Source organism: Macrotis lagotis, chromosome X (genome assembly GCF_037893015.1).
Source record: "Macrotis lagotis isolate mMagLag1 chromosome X, bilby.v1.9.chrom.fasta, whole genome shotgun sequence".
NCBI classification, from domain to species: domain Eukaryota; kingdom Metazoa; phylum Chordata; class Mammalia; order Peramelemorphia; family Peramelidae; genus Macrotis; species Macrotis lagotis.
The window spans coordinates 700,543,451-700,560,308 of record NC_133666.1 but is presented as its reverse complement, the minus strand read 5'-3'; the positions used below and the strand labels follow the sequence as shown (position 1 = coordinate 700,560,308).

General features: G+C 45.5%; 2 gene segments (V, D, J or C); both read left to right on the top strand.

Moving 5' to 3' along the window:
- The first annotated feature begins 2,885 nt into the window (after window positions 1-2,885).
- On the top strand, window positions 2,886-3,699 carry LOC141499654 (immunoglobulin lambda variable 4-60-like). The segment is given in 2 exon segments: window positions 2,886-3,104; window positions 3,236-3,699. Coding segments are annotated over 2 exon segments (510 nt in total).
- A 4,747-nt stretch (window positions 3,700-8,446) lies between these two features.
- On the top strand, window positions 8,447-9,191 carry LOC141499653 (immunoglobulin lambda variable 4-60-like). The segment is given in 3 exon segments: window positions 8,447-8,522; window positions 8,641-9,063; window positions 9,154-9,191. Coding segments are annotated over 3 exon segments (507 nt in total).
- The last annotated feature ends 7,667 nt before the right edge of the window (window positions 9,192-16,858 follow it).

Here is a 16,858-nt window from a genome sequence, read left to right as displayed (position 1 = left end):
CTCAGATTGGCTAAGATGACAAAAAAAGGAAAAGGATCAATGTTGGAAAGGTTGTGGGAGGATTGGGACATTAATGCACTGTGGGTGGAGTTGTGAACTAGTACAACCAATCTGGAGAGCAATATTGGCCCAGCAATATCAAGAGTAGGCCTGTATCCAGAAGAAATCATAAAACATGGGAAAAAGGCCACATATTCCAAAATATTCAGAGTTACCCTTTTTGCAGTAGCAAAGAATTGGAAATTGAGACTATGCCCATCAATTGGGGAATGGCTGAACAAGTTATGGTACATGGATGTTACGGAGTGTTATTGCTCTATAAGAAACCATGAATGGTTAGACCTTTGAGAAACATGGAAGAAATTACAGAAACTGATGCTGAGGGAAGGGAGCAGAACCAAGAGAACATTGTCCACATGAACAACAACATTGTGACTTGATCATCTTTGATGGATGCAGCTCCTCTCAGCAGTTCAGAATGCTAGAAAATCCAAGGAGATCTACTATGGACAATGCTATCTCCATCCAGACTAAGGAAAAAAACAAAACAAATCCAAACAAAACAAAATAAAACAAAATGCCAGAATCTCAATGAACACTATGTTCAGTTTTAAAAATCTCTCTCATGTTTTTCCTTCCTATCTCATGGTTTTCTTTCTTTTCCCTTATCCTAATTGTGTTTATCATAATTCCATATTGAGCATGATATGAAAGAGGAATTAGAAATAAAGGAGGGAAATACCATGATAAAGAAATGGAAAATGTAATAGAAGTTTTTTTTTTAAATGAACATCCAAGGCAGCTAGGTGGCACAGTGGATAGAGCACTGGCCCTGAAGTCAGGAGTCCCTGAGTTCAAATTCAGCCTCAGACACTTAATAATTGCCTAGCTGTGTGGCCTTGGGCAAACAACTTAACCCCATTGCCTTGCAAAAAAATCTTAAAAAATGAACATAGTATCCTCTATCGTGCATTTAGAATCAAGTTTTTTCTCTGATATGGATGGCATTTTCCTTAACAGCTCTCTCAGGACTGTCCTTGATCACAGCTGATCATCTCACAATGTTGTTGTTCATGTGGACAATGTTCCCCTGACTCTGTTCACTTCACTCAGCATCAGTTCCTGTAGTTCTTTCCGGGCTTCTCAAGGGTTCAAATATTCATGGTTTATTACAGAACAATAAGACTCCATAACATTAACAAACCATAACATGTTCAGTCAGCCCTCAATTGATGGGCATTCCCTCAACTTCCAATACTTTGCCATTTCATAGAGACCTCACAACCATGCTCAAGGAGAAAGATTATTTTGAAGAAATGACCCAGTTTCCCCCAGCCCTACCAGCAACAGCTACTTATCAACTACCACCAAAGGAAAGACAATCACAAGGAACAACATCCTTCCTCACAGCAGGAGTCCTGGTTCTACTTCAGTCATCACAGCCATCATCCCCAGAAGTCACTCTCTTGGAGGAGGACTAGCCATCTTCAGCAACTGTCAGCCACCTGCCACCAAAAGTTCAGATGAAACAACCTGGTGGAAGCTGCTGACTTTCCTGGGGGAAAGACAGGAGACAGCAGGTATCAACCAAGTCAAGTCACTGTCAGCATCTTAATCACTTTCTCCCCTCAGTCAGGTGGACCGTGGTCCAGTATCTTGAACCCCAAGTCTTTATGGATCCTGATACTCCCAATCCAGTGTCCATAGTCATAAAGCTGAGATAAAACATTGTGGAGACCCAGCCTGGTAACTACAAGTCTTGTAGTCACAACTTGGAAAACCCAGAAAAGAAAGTTTTAACCCCCAGGGTCTTTAGCTCTGAAAATGGTTCTGGCCACAAATTTCATAATTTTAGCAGTTGAACTTGGGTTAAAGAAGAGGAATGACAGTCTGCTTTGCGGTTGCTCCCTGAGCTCCATGGGACCTTTCCCTTTGATCAGCAGCTGAAACCTTCCAGAAGGGGAGCTCCTTGATTACTGAGGCGGGCTTCAGTTTCTATTTGGATGGCCAGTCCTTAGCATGGTTCTAACACAGAAAGTACTTAATAAATGTTTTTGTGCATTCATTCATTGTGACTATTGCCAGATTCCAATGACAGAGGGGGGAAAGGGAAAGACTTGTTTATCAGAATCTGTCCAACGGGATTTGCTTTGTTTACACATAGTTCCAGAATCACTCTGAAGGCACCTGTCACCTTTAAATACTGATGGAGGCATGACCTTTATGTCTATGCTGATGACATCAGGGCATTTGAAAAAACTCTGTAGGAACACAAGGAACAATAGAGCTGCCCCTGACATGGCTGCATCCAAAGATCCTTTCAGAACTGAGGACAGCTCCATTTTCTCCACAATTTATTTAAAGAGCGGGTGATAACAAAGAAACCAGCAGATGTCCACAGTGGAGCATACATAATGAAAGAGTAAGGAAACAGAAGAAAAAACATAATTCTCTGGATAAATATTGGAAAGTAAGAGAAAATCAAGCGTTGAGGTCTTGATCCGCTGAACAAACATGCACTAAGTCTGTCCTCCCTGGAGTCAGTACCTCTTTTTATCTCATGGACAGATGCCAGCTTGGAGGACTGGTGGGCAGCAAATGGATCTTGTTCTGGTTGTGGGACCACTGAGGGCTGCAGACAAGGCTGGGGGGGTATATGAGGCCTTTGGTCAGTAGGTGGTGGTGTAGGACAAGTCAAGAGCAGGCAGTGATGGGAGGTGTCTGGTGGTCTTGGTGAGGTGGGGCGGGGGGGGGGGGGCCCAGTCCAGGTGGTTGTGACTGTGGCTGCTCTGAGCTCTATGATCACTCATGTGGGTGATCAGTTGGTTTTATACATAAACATGCCAGCCAAATCCCCTGAAATATGCTCCCTCCTCATGGGACCTGTGACCCCAGAGTGAGGACCTAGGTGTGGTTAAGAAAGTCCGGGATCAGACACAGATTTGCATCCAGCCCCCACCCACCATAAGGGACTTCAGGGAGAGGATAAGAGGCACCTGGTAGAATCCAGGCTCATTTCTGAGTTCTTTGGGGAGCAGAACTCTTGGATCCCTGCACCATGGCCTGGTCTCTTGTCTGCCTCCTCCTGCTCACTGTCTGCTCAGGTCAGGGCTGCCCTCAGACCACTGCTTGTCCCTCCTCCTCCTACATCCCTGCCTTCTGCTCTCTGGGGAGGCTCTCCAAGTACCTTCTTTTCTTCTTATTCCAGGATATTAATGATTGTCTGTGTTTCTAGGTTCTTTCTCCCAGCCTGTGCTGACTCAGTCTCCCCCCATGTCTGTGTCCCTGGGAGCCACAGCCAAACTTACCTGCACCCTCAGCAGTCAGCATAGCACCTACACTATTAGTTGGCACCAGCAGAGCCCAGGAAAAGCCCCTCGGTTTGTCATGAATGTTGCCAGCAGCGGAGGTGGCAGCAAGGGTGATGGGATCCCTGCTCGCTTCTCTGGCTCCAGCTCTGGCACCAATCGTTACTTGTCTATCAGCAACATCCAGCCTGAGGATGAAGCCGATTACTACTGTGGGACAGGTGATAATAGTGGTTACACAGTGATGCATTCAATGAGGAAGTTGGACAACAACATCCCCTGCCAGCCCAGACCCAGCTTCCCCACCTGGCCCCAGCTCCTGACTGCCCCCCCCACCAAGCTGCCAGGGCTGGGTCAATTATTTCTCTGTTTGTCTCTGTCTTCACGCTGACTCTGTTTCTTCTCTGTGTCTCTGTCTCTGAACAGAAAATTACTTGATAACTTTGAGGTCAAATTTAGAGTGACAGAAATGGACCAGGACCCCAGTTCTGTCCCCTAACTCAGCAGATCTCTCCCTTCCCATGGTTCTCTGAGGAGACTTCCCACAAGAGAACTTCAGCTGAGTCTGCAGACTTTGATGTGACTGGTGGAGAGGGAGGCCCTACCCTCATTTGGTCACCCTGGTGGAGATCTGCTGGCTCACAAAGAGCAGCCTTGATGGCCTAAGTGTCTCCTTGGACACTGGCCAGGGCTCATGAGGTCATGACCAGAGACACTCTGAAGGGGAAGCAGAGACATCAGGAAGGAATGTGAGCAAAGAAGATGGGGCCAACTGTAGACCCTTTTTGTGCAGGTTGGGCACCTCTCCTAAGCCCAGACTAGTGTCTCTTGAGGTCAGGCTAAATCCCATAGATGGAACCCCTGCCCCACATCTTGAAAAGGAGGCCAGATCTGCACCAGGTCCTGCCAACCAGGAAGAGGGTCAACACATCCACCCCCCAGGTCTGGTTGTCTTGGCATTCCAGGTTATTGACTCAGTCTCCTCAGCGTCCGGACCAGGGGGTCAGCTCAACTCCCTTCAGGTGAAGTATTTCCTATAGAGCCAGCAAAGTGGCACAGTAGAGAGAGAACTGGAGTCACCAAGTTATGAATTCAAATCTGCCCTTAGTCAGCTATGAGTTGTTTGAACTTGATGAGTTGGGCAGCCTTTGTCAGCCTCAGTTTCCTCATCTGTTAATTGCCTTGCTGCTCGGGGACCTATCCCAAGCCTTCGCCTGTATACATAGCTTTCCCTGGTCTTCGGACGCACAGACCCAGAACATCTGCTCCTTCCAGAGGGAGGCAGATGGGAAGGAATGAGGAGAGTCCTGGACATGCTCTGAGGAAGGAGATGGAGAGTGTAGTGGGGAGCAGGCTCCCTGCCAGGCCATCCCCCCAAGCTCTCTAGGCCTGTCCGTCCTCACTCCCCTCTGGACCATACTCCCCCATCTCGTACCTCTTGTGACCCAGCCTCACTCCACCCTTTTCAGCACTGGCTGCATTGGCCCTCTCACATCTTTGCTCCCTGATGCTGGTGGGGAAGGGGGGATCCTCCTTGGCCCCATTGGCACCCCCAGGCCCTCCCTCTGCCTCCCTTCCTCAGTAACCTCTCCTCCGCTGAGCTCCATTCATCATTCGATCCACATTCTAGAGGTGACTTTCAGTTCTCCTCCCTGACTGCGGACATGAAATCCTCATCCTGACCCTCACTCGCTCCCTGCCTGACCTTGGGTTGGTCTCTGGAAACCAGGTCTCTGACCTGGAAATGTGGGGTTGAGCCTTGGTGGTCTCTGAGATCTCTGCAGGTCAACCAACCACACCACAAGGTCATCTGGTCACTGGACTGAAACAGCAGTGGGTTTAAGAGCTTGTAAGGCACCTGAGCAGCTGTTGGGATGGACTGCCCTGGTCATTTCCTGGCATGAGGAAGGGGCTAGCAAAGGGGCCCCAATAATGAACTTCTTCACCACCCTGAGCCTGGCCTGCTAACCATGGCAAAGAGTGATTCTGAAGAAACAAAAACACACAAACATACACATACAATCAACAAGATGACGCCACTCTTACTGAGCTAGAGATAGACACAAAATATATATGGAGCGGGAAAAGTGCAAGAACAGCAAGGGAAAATGATGGAAAAAAAATGTAAAGTAAGGTGGCCAGGTCTACCAGATCTCAAAATGTACTAAAAAGCCAGGGTCAGCAAAAGTTCCTGGTCCTGGCTATGAGGTACCATCGCACGCCTGTTAGATTGGCTAAGATGACAAAAAGGGAAAACATCAAGTTTGGAAGGGCTGTGGGAGGACTGAGACATTAATGCCCTGTTCATGGAGCTGGGCTCTGATTCAGCCATTCTGGAGAGCAATAAGGAACTATGCCCAAAATGCAACAAAAACTGGTCCTACCCTTAGATACAGAAATACCAGCAATACTGGGCCTATAAGCAGAATAAATCATAAAAATATGTAAAGTTCCCCATATTCCAAAAATATTCCAAGCAGCTCTTTTTGTAAGGCCAAGAATGGAAAATTGAGGGGATGCCCAGCCACTGAGGAATGACTGGACAAATTATGGTATATGAATGTTGTGAAGTACTGCGCTTCTTTAAGAAAACATAAATGGTTGGAGACTAGAGAAGCATTGGATGAATTATGGGACCGAAAAGTGAACAAAGGGGACACAACCAAGAGAACATTGTGCACATTAGTAACTGCATTGTGACTTGAACAGCTTTGATGAAGGCAGCTCCTCTCAGCAGTTTAGAGAACTAGTTTTATTCTGGTTGCGGATATCATTGTCAACAGTCAGAATAAGAAAAACAAGGCAAAATAAACCAAAACAAAACTAAAGAATCGGAATGAGCGCTATGGTCACTTTTGAACATTTGTTTTATGGTTTTTCTTCTTATCCCTCAGTTTTCCTACTTCCCCCATAGTCCTCACTGAGGTTCACATGATTCCACGTTGGTCGTGTTTTGAAAACGAAGTTAGACGTAAGGGGGAGGGGGATACCATGAGAAAGAAAAGAAAAATACAATGGAAGACTTTTAAAAAGTGAACATGGTATAGAATGCTGAATCCATTCAGAACCCAGTTTTTTCCCTGCATGTGTATGGCATATTCCACTTTAACAGCCCTCTCAGGAGTGGCATTGATCACTGAATGGCAGAGAGGAGCTGCATCCATCATAGTGGATCATCTTACAATGTTGTTGTTACTGTGTGCAATTTTCCCTTCCTCTGCTCACTTCACTCAGCATCAGCACATACAGGTCTTTCCAGGCTCCTCCACAGTACAGCAACTTGGGGTTTCTTTCAGAACAACAACATTCCATAACATTCATATACCATCATTTATATAGGCACGTCACAATTGATGGATGTTCCTGCAATTTCAAATTCATTGCCACTATAAAAACCCCTGACAATCATTCTTAAGGCGAGAGATCATTGGTAGAAATGACCCAGCTTCCCCAGCCTTAGCAGCAACAGCTACTTAACAACTACCACCAAAAAACAAACAACCCCAAGGAGCATCAGCCTCTCCCACACCAGGAGTCCTGGTTCTACCTCAGTCCTCACAGACATCATCCCTGGAAGTCCCTCCCTGGAAAGAGAGTGAGTCAGTACATCCTGGGAGAAGGAACTGCCATCCTCAGCAAGTGCCACCCACAGTTCAGATGAGACAACCTAGTTGAAGGTGCTGACTACCCTGGGGAAAAGAGGAGGCAGCAGGTGTAACTCAAGTCAGGTCACCATCGCCACCTGGACCACCCTCTTCCCTCGGATTAAGAGGACCATGGTCCAGCATCTTGAACCAGAAACCCAGAGGGATCCTGATGCTCCCAGGCTCATGTCCACAGTCATGAAACTGAGATATCACTGTGTGGAGATGAAGCTTGGCAACTACACAGCCTGCCCTCACTGCTTTGGAAGACCCAGAAAAGAAAAGTCTTGCACCAAGGGTCTTTAGCTAAGTAAAATGACTCTCACCTCAAAGTGACATAATTTCACCAGCACAGTTTGTGGTGAATAACAAGAATGGGCATCTGCTTTGCTGCTACCCCATGAGGTACACTGGATCTTTCCCTTTGACCCTGAGCTGAAACCTCCCAAAATGGGAGCACCTTGAGAACAGAGGCCGGCTTTTCTTCTGGATGGCCAGTCCTTAGCCTGGTTCTGCCACAGAGAGCACTTGGAAACAGAATTTTGTGCATTCATTTCTTGTGGCCAATCCATTTTGCAGTGACATAGGTGGGAAAGGCAAAGACGTCTTCAACAGAATCTGACAGCTGCATTCTCTTTTTATCAAGCATATTCCCTGAGTCACTTTGAAGTCCACCACCTTCAAAGATTGATGGAGAGTTGACGGCTGTGTCTATGCTGATGACATATTGGCATTTGAAAAAACTCTGAAGGAGCAAGAGGAAAGAGAGAAGTGAGCCAGGCACACCTGTATCCAAAGACACTTTCAGAAATGAGGAAGATTCCAATTTCTTCACTATTCATTTAAAGTGCTGGGGATATAACCAAACCAGCAGATGTCCTCAGTGGGGCATAAGTGATTAAATAGGAATGAGACAGAGGAACAAAAAACTAAATCTGTGGACAAAGTATTGGAAGGAAAGACAAAATCAAGCTTTGAGGACTTGATCCCTTTTACATCCATGCACTACATCTGTCCTCCCTGGAGTCAGTACCGCATTTTGTCCCATGGGTAGATGCCAGCCTGGAGGACTGGTGGGCAGCAAGCAGGGGTCTTGTCTGACTGTGGGTCAGCTGAGGGTTGCTTACAAAGCTGGAGCGAATGCCAGGCATTTGGTCTGTCAGGGGAGGTGTAGGACTGGTCGAGAGTAGGCATGAGGATGTGCATAGCCTGTTGGTCTCAGGGGTCTCAGCACAGCTGTGTCCATCGCTGCTCTGAGCCCTGTGATCACTCATGTGGACATCCCACCTAGGTTTGTTATACCAACAACCCAAATTCATATCATGAAATGTGTCCCTTCTCCATAGGAACTCTGACCCCAGAGGGAGGAGAAAGCTTTGGTTAAGAAAACCCAGGTTCAGACACAGATTTGCATTCAGCCCCCACCCACAGCAAGGGGTTTCAGGGACAGGATAAGAGGGACCTGGCAGAACCCAGCCCCAGCTTTATGCTCTTTGGGGAGCAGAGTTCTTGAGCTCCTGCACCATGGCCTGGCCTCCTGTCTGCCTCCTCCTGCTCGCTGTCTGCTCAGGTCAGGGCTGCTTCAGACCCTTCCTCATCACTCCTCCTCCCTCCCTGCCCCCTCTCCTCTCTCTAAGTACCTTCTCCTCTTCTTATTCCAGGACATTCATGAGTGTCTGTGTTTCTAGGTTCCTTCTCCCAACCTGTGCTGACTCAGTCTCCTGACATGTCTGTGTCCCTGGGAGCCACGGCCACACTCACCTGCACCTTCAGCAGTCAGTACAGCACCTACAATATTGCTTGGCACCAGCAGAGCCCAGGGAAGGCCCCTCGGTATATCATGTATGTCACCAGCAGTGGAAGCGTACGCAAGGGCGATGGGATCCCTGACCGCTTCTCTGGCTCTGCCTCTGGTGCAAATCGCTACTTGTCCATCAGTAACGTCCAGCCTGAGAATGAAGCCAATTACTACTGTGACGCAGGTGGTGGCAGTACTGGTAGCACACTGATGCATTCAGTGGGGAATGTGGGAAAAAACCTCCCCTGCCAGCCCAGGCCTAGCTCCCAATCTGGTCCCGGGCTCCTGACCTCGCCAGCCCCCAGCTGCCAGGGTAGGGTCAAGGCTTTCTCTGTTTCTGTCTCTGTCTTCACCCTGACTCTGTTTCTCTGCGGTGTCTGTCTGTTGGTCCTTCTCTTTACAGAAAATTCCTTGATGAGCTTCAGCTCATACTCAGAGTGACAGAATGGCCCTGGATCCCAGTTCTCATGCCCCCTGACCAAGCACATCTCCCCCTTCCCAAGGGGCTTGTGAGGAGACTCCCATCAGGGAGAGCTTCAGCTGAGCTTTCAGACTTCGGAAGGTGCCTGGTGGAGGAGACCCTGCTCCCTTCTGGCTGCCCAGGTGGAGATTCTGCTGCTTCTCATGAAAAACAGTCATGTTGACCTAAGGAGACCCTGTGGACACTGGCCAGGGCTCATGAGGGCAGGACCAGAAACAGTCTGAAGGGGAAGCAGAGACATTAGGAAGGAAGTGTGAACCAAGAAGATGCAGACCCTCCTTGTACAGGGCAGGCTCCTCCACTAGCCCTGATTAGTGTCTCCTTAGGTCAGCCTGAACCTCACAGATGGATCCACTAACCCAGAGATTGAGAGAGCTTTTTTTTTAGGTTTTGGCAAGGCAAATGGGGTTAAGTGGCTTGCCCAAGGCCACACGGCTAGGTAATTATTAAGTGTCTGAGAGCGGATTTGAACCCAGGTACTCCATACTCCAGGGCCGGTTCTTTATCCACTAGGCCACCTAGCCGCCCCTTAACCCACAGATTGAAAAGGAGACCAGATCTGTGCCAAGCCTCGCCAACCAGGCAGAGGGACAACACACCCACCACCAGGCCCAACTGCCTTGGCATTCAAAGTTCTTGAACTCAGTCTCTTCACTATCAGCACCACAGGGTCAACTCAGTATTAAAGCTCAACTCCCTGTAGGTAAAGTCTTCCCTATTGAGACACAGAAGTGGCATCTTAGAAAGAGCTGGTGTCACCAAGGCCTGAGTGCAAAGTTATCCTAAAACAAACTAGGAGTTATTTGAGACTTGGCAAGTCAGGTAGCCTTTGTCAGGATTCGTCTCTTCCTCTGTTAATCAGGCATCATCATGGCCCCTTCCTCCTGCTGACAATGAGTCCTACTGTGGCTGATCCGACCAACACGAGCTTGGAATGCTCTACCACAGGTCAGGCACATAAAGCCCACGTGAACACTGGTATACGTTCTGTGTCACATTTCTTTTGAGATGCTTTAGTTCTGCTTGACTCATGAAGTGTGCTCCTCTGTGAACTGATCCAGCCTTTCTGCAGAGCAATTTGGAATTATGGATGTTATACTTAGAGAATCCAAGAAATTCATCTAAAAATCCACTTGAACCAATTAAGAAGTTCATTGAAGTTGCAGGATATAAAACAAACTCACATAAATCATCAGCATTTCTATATATGCAAAGTCCAAGGGCAATAACTTGTAAGTGAAATTCCATTTGAATTAACTTCAGATAACCAAAAATACCTGGGAATCAAAGTCTGTGACAAATCCAGAAATTACAAAACATTTCACACAAATAAAGGGAAGTCTAAACAATTGGTGAAGTTTTCATTGCTATGGTTTAGGTCAAGCGAATATAATAAAAATTATAATTTAACCAAATTAAATTATTTAATTGGTGCCATAGCAAACAAACCTCTAAATAACTATTTTACTGAATTAAAAAATATAGGAACTAAATTCATCTGGAACACCAAAATGTCATGAATATCAAGGGATCTGATGGGAAACTGATCCTGCTGTACCAAATCTAAACAATACTATGAAGAGGCAGTCATCAAAACTGCCTGGTAATTGCTAAGGAACAGAGTAAAAGACCAATGAATTAGAGTAGGTACAAAAGAGATGGAAGTAAATAATGACAGTAATCTATTATTTGCAACTCTAAGGACATTAGTTACTGGGATAAGAAATCTTTGTTTGATAAAAATTGTTCATAAAACAAAAAGCAAATATGACAAAAATTAGTAAGATTAGTAAATTAGTAAGAGATCCACATCTCACACCCTGTACCAAAATGGGTGCAGGATATAGACACATAGGGGATACCATAGACCAGTTAACAAAACAAGAAATACTCTGTCACATCAATGTGAAAGGAAGATATTTATGCCCAAACAAGAAATGGAGTACACTATAAATTGCAAAATGGATGATTTTGATAACATTAAATTTAGAAGGTTTGCAGTAATACAATCAAAACTGACAAGGTCAGAAGGAAAATAGAGCTAGGAAACAATTTTCACAGGCAGGGGATCTGATGAAGATCTCATTTCTAAAATATGCAGAGAATTGTATTAAATTTGTAAGGTTGCAAGTCATTCCTCAATTGATAAATGGACAAAGAATTTGAAGAGGCAGGGCAGCTAGGTGGCCCAGTGGATAGAGCACCTGCCCTGGAGTCAGGAGGCCCTGATTTCAAATCCAGCCTCAGACACTCAATAATGACCTAACTGTGTGACCTTGGGCAAGTCACTTAACCCCATTGTCTTGCAAAAAACAAACAAAAACGAACTGAAGAGGCAGTTTGCAAGTGAAGAAATTAAAACCATGAAGAATCATATGAGGAAAAAATGCTCCAAATCATTACTGATTAGAAAAATTCAAATTAGTTGGTTAGTTCTTGTCCTGCATTGTCAAAGATCAAATGACATCACTATGTTTGAGGTAAATTACAATATATCCAGTTGTGGCTGATCAGATCAACCTGAGCTCAGAACTCTCTACCACAGATTAGGCTCAAATAGTCCATGGGAACCCCTGGGGTGGGGACTCTAAACTGATGGAGGACAGGTATCCTTTGAGTTGCCTCCATTCTGCCTTCCTCATAGGGTGCAGCACCTTCATTGATGAGGGCATGCCATGCTGGGCGCTCCAGTGCCAGTATCTCCGAAGCTGTACAGTCAATTTCAAAGTTCCTCAATGAGACCTTCAGGGCATCTCACTATCTCTTCTTCTGATCACCTCTGTAAGCACTTGCCCAATGTATTTTCCATGAAGTAAATTTTTTCTGAAGCGTATGTCTGGCATTATAAAGACATTTCCAGTCCATCATCGTTTCACATTCTGAATTAATGTTGGAATGCCAGGCAATTAAGCTCAAGAAAGGACCTCTGATATCTTCTTCTGCCAGATGATCTTCAAAATCTTCCTAGGACAATTTAAATGGAAGCAATTCAGTTTCCTGACATGGTGCTGGTGGACTGTTCAGGTTTTGCAGGCATATAGCAATGAGGTCAGGACAACTGTGTAGACCTCAGTTTGGTAATCAGTCTAATACTTCTTCTCTCCTATATTTTCTTTTGGAGCCTACCAAATATTGAGCTAGCTTTGGCAATTTCAACCTCGTGGTCAACATGTACCTCCTTGGAAAGGACACTACCCAGGTAACTTGTCAACAGGATTCAAAACTTCTCTGTATGCTGTAATCAAGGGTTCCACATATGGCTTGTGTGGTGCTGGCTCATGGAGCACCTGGATTTTCTTGATGTTAATTGTTAGACGAAAGTGAGACAAGAAGCAGGGAATCGGTCCATACTTTGTTGTACCTCATCTTCGGAGGCTGCAAACAGAAGATCATGCTCCAACACTCCCTCCACTTTGGTCTTGGCTTCGAACCTTTTCAAGTTGATGAATTTGCCCTTAGTCCGGTAGCTGACCTTGAGCCCATGATCATCCTCCTTGAAAGCATTTTAATAACATGACTGAAACCAACAGGCTAATGTGTGGGAGCAAGGACACATCCTTGTTGTACTCCACTGTTGGTCGGACAATCTCGAGAGTATCGTTCATGATCCAGAACCCGGGCATGAAGGCCGAAATGAAATTGACATAAAATACAGAATAATTTCAGTCCATTTTTGGATGAGCAGTGGACCCCCCTCCCACTTTGTAGACTCAGTTGGAATGGCATCAGCATCAGGTCCTTTGCCACTCAAAAAGAGCCCAATGTCATTCAAACCCTCTTCTTCAGTTGGAACGTCGGCTAGGAACTGATTCACTTCAACTTGAGGCAAGTGGTAAATGACTTCTGTGGTGAATGAAGATGGTCTGATAAGAATATGATGGAAGATTCAGCCCATCTCTCTAGGATCAGGTCCCTATAGTTTAATCAATGGATCCATAAGCACTGAATAATTGAGACACACCCTATGTCTTTGACCCATAAATAACCTTCAGGGCATCATAAAACTATTTTGGCTTATTACTGTCTGCATAAAATTCAATTTCACTTGCCTTCTTAACAAGTCAAGAGTTCTGCATCTCTCTAGGCTTCAGTTGAATTTTACTTTTAGCAGAATTAATTGCAGCCTTCCCAGAAATGGATAAACTATCCTGCTGCTAAATCTTTTTTTTTCATTTAGCAGTTTCTGTATTTCCCTATCATTTTTGCGAAGTGTTTGTGAGTGTTCTGGCCCAGAATAGCAAATACAGTGCTGTAAACCAGCTGAAAGCTGCCCACTCCTTTTCTGCCCCACTAACAGCTATGAGGTACCATCTCACGCCTGTTAGATTGGCTAAGATGACAAAAAGGGAAAACATTAAGTTTGGAAGGGCTGTGGGAGGACTGAGACATTAATGCCCTGTTCATGGAGCTGTGCTCTGATTCAGCCATTCTGGAGACCAATAAGGAACTATGCCCAAAATGCAATAAAAACTGGTCCTGCCCTTAGATATAGAAATACCAATAATACTGGGCCTATAGGCAGAAGAGATCAGAAAAATGCGTAAAGTTCCCCAGATTCCAAAAATATTCCAAGCACCTTTTTTCTAAGGCAAAGAATGGGAATTTGAGGGGATGCCCAGCCACTGAGGAATGACTGGCAAAATTATGGTATATGAATGTTGCTGAAGTACATCTCTTCTTTAAGAAAACATGAATGGTTGGAGTGTAGAGAAGCATGGGATGAATTATGGGACCCAAAAGTGAACAAAGGGAGCAGAACCACAAGAACATTGTCCACATTAGTAACTGCATTATGACTTGATCAACTTAGTATTTAGTTTTTTCTCCCTTAGTAAATGGTTCACACAATACAATAAACTTAGCAGTAATTAGTAAAAAAAAAGTGATTAGGAAGGAAATTAAATCTTCTTAAGAAGTCCCATAGGCAATGGGGTCCTGCTCTGACTATAGGGTCCATGATGCTTTCATAGAGGCTGCAGTGTATGTGAGCCTTGATGTCTGAAGGAGGAGATGTAGGATGGGCCCAGAGCAGGCAGTGTTGGCATGGACAGCCAGGTGTTCAGAGAGGGGGCACAGCCCAGCTGTGTCTGTGGCAACTCTGTATCCTGTGGTCACTCATGGGGGACATCTATGCTACTCTTGTATACCGATGCCCCACCTCCATCTCCTGGGACCTGTGACCCCAGAGTGAGGGGGCATGGTGTGGTTCAGACACACATTTGCATTCAGTCCCCACCCACAACAAGGGTCTTCAGGGACAGGATGAGAGGCACTTGGCAGAACCAATAAAGAAATCACAAGAAAACAAAACAAAAGGCCAGGATCTCAATGAACAATATTTTCACTCTTTAAAAATTTCTCTTGTAGCTTCCCTTCCAGTCTCATGGGTTTTTTTATCTGTTTCTCCTATCCCAATTGTGTCTGACATAATTTCTTATTAAGTATGATATAAAAGAGGAATTAGGATAAAGGGGAAAAAAACCATGAGAAAGAAAGGGAAAATGTGATAGAAGGTGGTTTTTTTTAAAGTGAACATGGTGTCCTTTGCTGTGCATTCAGGATCCAGTCATTTCCCTGAATGAGGATGGTATTTTCTTTGACAACACTCTCAAGAGTTTCCAGGATCATTGAACTGCCAATAGGACCTGCATCCATCACAGCTGATCATCTCACAAAGGCTCCAGAATATTCACATACCATAATGAGCTCAGTCACTCCTCAGTTGATGGGAATTCCCTCAATTTCCAATACTTTGCCACTACATAAAGAAACCACAAACATTGTAGAGGAGAGAGATCGTTTTGGAGAAATGGCATACCTTCACCAGTACAACAGCAGGAGCCAGTTACCAACTATCAGCAAAAGACAACCCCAAGGAGCAACAGCCTCTCCCACACCAGGAGTCCTGGATCTACCTCAGTCCTCACAGACATCATCCCTGGAAGTCACTCTCGGGAAGGAGGGTTAACCATCCTCAGGAACTGCCATCCGCTGCTCAGATGAGACAACCTATTTGAATTTGCTGAATACCCTGGAGGGAAAGAGGAGCCAGCAGGTGCCACACAAGTCAGGTTGTAAGACCCTGAGTTTAGAAACCTGTGAACTTTGCCTGAATGCCTGAAATACCCTGAATGTTGAAACCTATAAACTTTTGCCTAATTTATGCCCCTTAGTCTCTGCTTGGGCAGCGTGCTGAGTTTCTGCCTGATCAGCTTCTGGAGAATCTGCCTGGGCAGCTCTTGTACCATGCAGCAGGGGGGCTTCTCCGAGGACCTGCATCCAATAAGAACATGCCGCACCATCTCAAGACAGTCGGCAGGCAGATGCTTGAAACTCCCCTATCCAACCATATATAAGGTCTCCCCACTTCACTCGGGGTTCCAGGATCCTAGCCCTGTCCTTGGACAGAACCCTAGCTCGAGCTAGTTTAACAAACCCTTGCTATTGCATCTCCATCATGTCAAGTGCCTCTGTTCCTTAATTGGGGATTTTTCTTGGACCTTAACAAGGTCATTAACACCACCTGGACCACCCTCTTCCCTCAGATCAAGAGGGCCATGGTCCAACATCTTGAACCGGAAACCTAGAGGGATCCTGATGCTCCCAGGCCAGTGTCCCTAGTCATGGAGCTGAGTGATCACTTTTTGGAGATGAAGCTTGGCAACTACAAGGCCTCTACTTGCTACTTTCGAAAACCCAGAAAAGAAAAGTCTTGTCCCAAGGGTCTTTAGCTCTGTTAAATGACTCTCACCCCAAAGTGACATAATTTCATCAGCTCATCTTGTGGTGAAGAAGAAGAATGAGCAACTCCTTCGCTGCCTGAGGTACACAGGACTTTTCCCTTTGACCTGCAACTGAAAGCTTCCAGAATGGGAGCTCCTTGAGAACAGAGGCCAGCTTTTCATCTGGATGGCCAGTCCTCATCCTGGTTCTACCACAGAGGTCACTTGGAAATGGAATTTTGTGCATTCATTTCCTGTGGTTGATATATTTTGCAGTAACAGAGGTGGGAAAGGTAAAGACGTCTTTATCAGAATCTGACAGCCCAATTCTCTTTTCATAACACATATTCCTTCAGTCACTTTGAAGGCTCCCTTACCTGCAGAGACTGATGGAGGGTCGACCAGGTGGTGCAGTGGATAGAGCACTGACCCTGGAGTCAGGAGTTCCTGAGTTCAAATCTGGCCTCAAACACTTAATAATTGCCTAGCTGTGTGGCCTTGGACAAGTTGCTGAACCCCATTGCCTTGTAAAATATAAAGAAAACTGAAAAAAAAACACTGATGGAGACATGACCTCTATGTCTACACTGATGATATCATGTCATTTGAAAAACTCCGAAGGACCCAGAGGAAACATAGAAGTACCTCTAGCATGGCTGTATCCAAAGACCCCTTCAGAACAGAAGACAGCTCCAGTTTCTTTATGTATTATTCAGTGTGCTGGGGACATAACCAAACCAGCAGATGTCCTCAGGGGGGCATAAGTGATTAAGGAGGAATGAGACAGAGGAACAAAAAAGTCAAGGCTTTGGATAAACTATTGGGAGGAAAGACAAAATCAAGCTTAGATGACTTGATCCCTTTTACATACGTGCACTAAGTCTGTCCTCTCTAGAGTCAGTATC